Here is a 4,290-nt window from a genome sequence, read left to right on the forward strand (position 1 = left end):
AGTTTTTAAAGAATTATGAAACTTGAGGGACTGAAAGTGAAACTACTTAAATTAATTTACAAAATTAACCCGACCCCCCCCCCCCCCCCCCCACATCAGCCCAGTTTCCCCGTCAACAAGATTCCAGCCGCCGCCGGTGATGCAACTTCCTTTTCCGGCGAACCTTAAAACACGCCATAAACCTCGTCTTTGCCCAATTAAACTTGCATAACGACTTTAGACCTTAATAAAAGATGTTAATCAACATATTAATTAATTTATAATGTCCTATAACCGTCTACTTAATTCCCGTAATAACCGCGAATGACCGGAAATTGTTATAATGGTTGTTAACGCAGCCACGCTCCAATTAGTACTATATAAAGGACGTAAAACTCAAACCAAACACGTACCTGCTTCCAATTTCATCTAATATGCTCTCTAGATCTCGTAATAATCCGTCAAGACCCGTTTTCCGGCCAACCTCCGTTCACCATATTTCCGACACCAAATCAAGTAAGTAATATATGGTTTTTAATAGTTTATAGCCGTAATCCAAAACCCCTAAACTAGATTGAACAAACTCAGAACGAATTGATTGAATTAAGAACTAGGGTTTAGGGGAGGAAGATGGTGAACTTGAACTATTATATTTATTCAATCTGTTTTGATTTTATAAAAAAACTGTTAACTTGGTCCAGTGGTTAAGCATCTATGTTGTGTCCGTAAGGACCCGGGTTCGAACCCGGGTCAAAGCCATATTTTTGTTTTATTTTTAATCTTTTATATTAATTATAATAAACTATATATATTCTTTTATAAATCAATTTAAATCAAATAAAAATTATTTTTAATCACATAAAATCAATTATAAAAATTATAATTATCGTTTTCACCTAAAAACTAATCCTTCGAACCGTCAAGTCTCATTTTAAACCCGTTTAACAATTATATATTTATCGTTCGTTAGCACCTTGTTTTCAAAACAAAATTTACCGTTAACATCAAAATTTCATAAACGTCATAACATTCAAACTTAGCATTAAATTAATAATATTTAAATAATATAGTTCGTTAAACTTTAATTCGGTAATATTAATCCGTTAAACTTTAAATTCGTTAGCTTTATAACTCGTTAGTGTTAATTCTTTAACCTTACTTTGTTAACATAGTTCAAGATAATTCCCATGTAAAATCCATGCCTCGTAATTAACGCAACTTTCATATTAGCATTTAAGTCATAATATTAAATAATATAAACCGTAAAAATTTCCGTTAAGAATTAGAATAATAGAATAATCCACGCCTTAAGATAATAAAATAAATAACGCGACATCTTTAAAACTAAATAATTAACCCGTATAATCCTGTTAGTTAGTCTTTAAATTTTCGTATTTATTTTTATTTATAGTTCGAGAAGTTCAATCGCTTCGAGTTCTTTAAACGCACTTTTGGTTGCTTTTGAATTTTGTTTCTTATTTATTTCAAAGGTGAGTTCTTCATAACCCCATTTTTAATGCTTTATAATGTTTTGGGGTGTGGCACGTTACAAGTTTTTCTTTCGTTAGTTATGCGCTTGTTTACAAACCGATTCACTTATATCGTACATGTTAATATTATTCGTGCATATTGTTTATGACTATACATGACTTTCTTGCAACGTGTTTATTGTTTTACTGGTGGAAGTTACTCAAACGCAAACACATACACATAGTGGGAGGGTCCGACGGGACGCACCCGCGCCGTCTAACGTTACGACTTCGGTTGTTTACGTAAGGTGGTTCTCATTTCCCCTACTTCAACGGCTTCGGCTAAATGAACGGGAGGACGACACTATTTGATTTCATTTACTTTACGCTTGAATATTTATTGCATGACGATTGTTGAATCGCGAGTTTTATATATATATATATACGCAAAAACTTATGAAAACTCACCAACATGTGTTGTTGACAAAATATATTATTTTCACGTGCTGCAGGTTGATACGATGAAGTGTCAGGACAAGAAAACTAGTTATGCCTTAGGATTATTTCAATGAATAATATTTGTTTCATTTAGATTTAATGTTATTTGTCTTATTATTAGACTATTTGTGTACTTGCGAAGTTATGGAATATAATAAATATATTGACACTATTAATAGTGTTACGATCTTATGAGTGATCTGTACGTTGCACCCGGGCGTATTCCGCTTAAAGCCGGGGTGTTACAATTTCAGTAGGGACTACTGCTTCAGCTCGAAAAACTAATGAGAATGGTGTCTGTCATGCGGCGTTCCTTGGAGCTGTTCTATCTGCCCAAAGCATATAGGGTGGTTCCTCGGCCCATTTGCCTTTCTTTGCTCCAAGCTTCTTTTTTAAGTTGTTGATGATAATCTTGTTGCTTGATTCTGCCTGGGCATTTTCTTGTGGATGAATACGGCGAAGTGATCATCTTAATTACCCAACCGTCACAAAAGTTAGTTGTTCTTTTCCCAATAAATTGGGAACCATTATCCTAAATAATTTCGGAAGGAATACCAAATCCAGTAATAATATTTCGTTTAATAAAGGATATAACTTCCTTATCCCTGACTTAAGGGAATGCTTCAGCTTCTATCCATTTGGAGAATTAGTCGGTCATTGTTAGCATAAAGACTTTCCCTCTTGGAGCTTTGGGGAGTTTGCCAACTATGTCCATTCCACACTTCATAAATGATCATGAGGAGACAATGGGGTATAAGGGCTCTGCCGGCTGATGCGGGATGTTGCCTTGCCTTTGACAAGCATCGCATTTCTTTGAGTATTCCACAGCATCCTTTTTCATGGTAGGCCAAAAGTATCCGGTCCTTAGGATTCTGGAGAATAGTTCTCTGCCTCCTGTATGGTTGCCACAATCTCCTTCATGGAAGTCCTTTAGCACTTCCTTGATCTTGGGTTCTTCGATGCACCTTAAGTATGGACCTGCAAGGTATTTCTTATACAGCATATCATGTATAATAGTAAATTGAGATACCTTGGCTTTAAAAGCTTTGGGGTTTTCGCCTTTTGGGATATCTCTATCTTGGATGTACTTCCTTATTGGAAGGATCCAGGATGGATCGTCATGAGGGTGATCCTCATGATCTGTAAGTAGATTCCCATCTATCTCCATTGCCTTGAATTCTTCAATTGCATAATAGGAATTTTTACATCCTCGGGGAGCTTCAAGGCTGAAGCAAGGTTTGCTAAGGCATCAGCCCCTGCATTTTCTTCTCTTGGTACCTGTGTAATGTTAAAATAATCGAAGGACCTACAAGATCCTTTACTATATCTAAATACTTAATTAATTTCTCACCTTTGACTGCGTATGAGCCGTTAAAGCGATTAGCAATTAATAAAGAATCCACATAGATTTGAAGTACCTGACTCTCATACCTTTGGCTAATTGTATACCTGCAATGAGTGCTTCATACTCTGCTTCAAATTTAGTGGCCTGGAATTCACAAGCTATTGAGTGGGGTAGTATGTCCCCCTGTGGTGATTTTAGTAGTATTCCCAATCCTGTCCCTTTAACATTCGAGGCTCCATCAGTGAAGAGTATCCAGGGATCCTAGGTCTCCTCAAATTGTTGAACTTCAAGATTGGCTTGCTCCTCTAAGTCACTACTAAAATAAGCCACAAAGTCTGCTAAAGTGTGTGACTTGATCGCGTTTCTAGGCTCATACTGAATATCATAAGCACTCAATTTGATAGCCCACTTAGCCATTCTACCTGACATTTCTGGTTTTCTAAGGATATTATTGATAGGATAGTTAGTTTTTACAATAATAGTATGAGTCTCAAAATAATGTCTCAACTTAGTGGAAGCCATAATTAAAGCAAGTATAAGTTTTTCTAGTGAGAATGCCTGGATTCTGCATCAAGGAGACTTTAACTTACATAGTAGATAGGGTGCTGGCTACCTTCATGATCCTTTACTAAAACTGCACTTATAGCAGTAAGAGAGACAACCATATAAAGTATCAATGGTTCTCCATCTATAGGTTTCATTAGAGCGGGGGCTGAGGATAGGTAGTTCTTTAGAGCAGTGAGGGCAGCTTCATGTTTCTCTGTCTATTCAAACCTCTTATTTTTCCTTAAAATATCATAGAATTCTTTGCATTTCTCTGAGGATTTGAAGATGAATCTGTTTAATGCTGCCACCCTTTCTGTTAGCCTTTGAACTTCTTTACCATTTGTTGGGGACTTGAGGTTTATGATAGCTTGGGTTTGCTCCGGACTTGCTTCTATTCTCCTTTTGGTCACCAAGTATCCAAGGAATTTTCCAGCCTTGACACCAAATACACAT

The 4,290-nt window shown here is 36.3% G+C and overlaps 1 protein-coding gene across 1 annotated transcript; it reads right to left on the bottom strand.

Annotated features, from left to right (window-relative positions):
• Window positions 1-2,679: 2,679 nt before the first annotated feature.
• Window positions 2,680-3,114, bottom strand: LOC143547658 (uncharacterized). The gene has a single exon (XM_077039034.1). The coding sequence runs from the start codon at window positions 3,112-3,114 to the stop codon at window positions 2,680-2,682; it is 435 nt and encodes a 144-aa protein (XP_076895149.1).
• Window positions 3,115-4,290: the final 1,176 nt, after the last annotated feature.

This window comes from Bidens hawaiensis, unplaced genomic scaffold, assembly GCF_021521415.1.
Source record: "Bidens hawaiensis isolate Kalapana, Puna unplaced genomic scaffold, B.hawaiensis_p1.1 tig00000905_1, whole genome shotgun sequence".
Lineage (NCBI taxonomy): Eukaryota > Viridiplantae > Streptophyta > Magnoliopsida > Asterales > Asteraceae > Bidens > Bidens hawaiensis.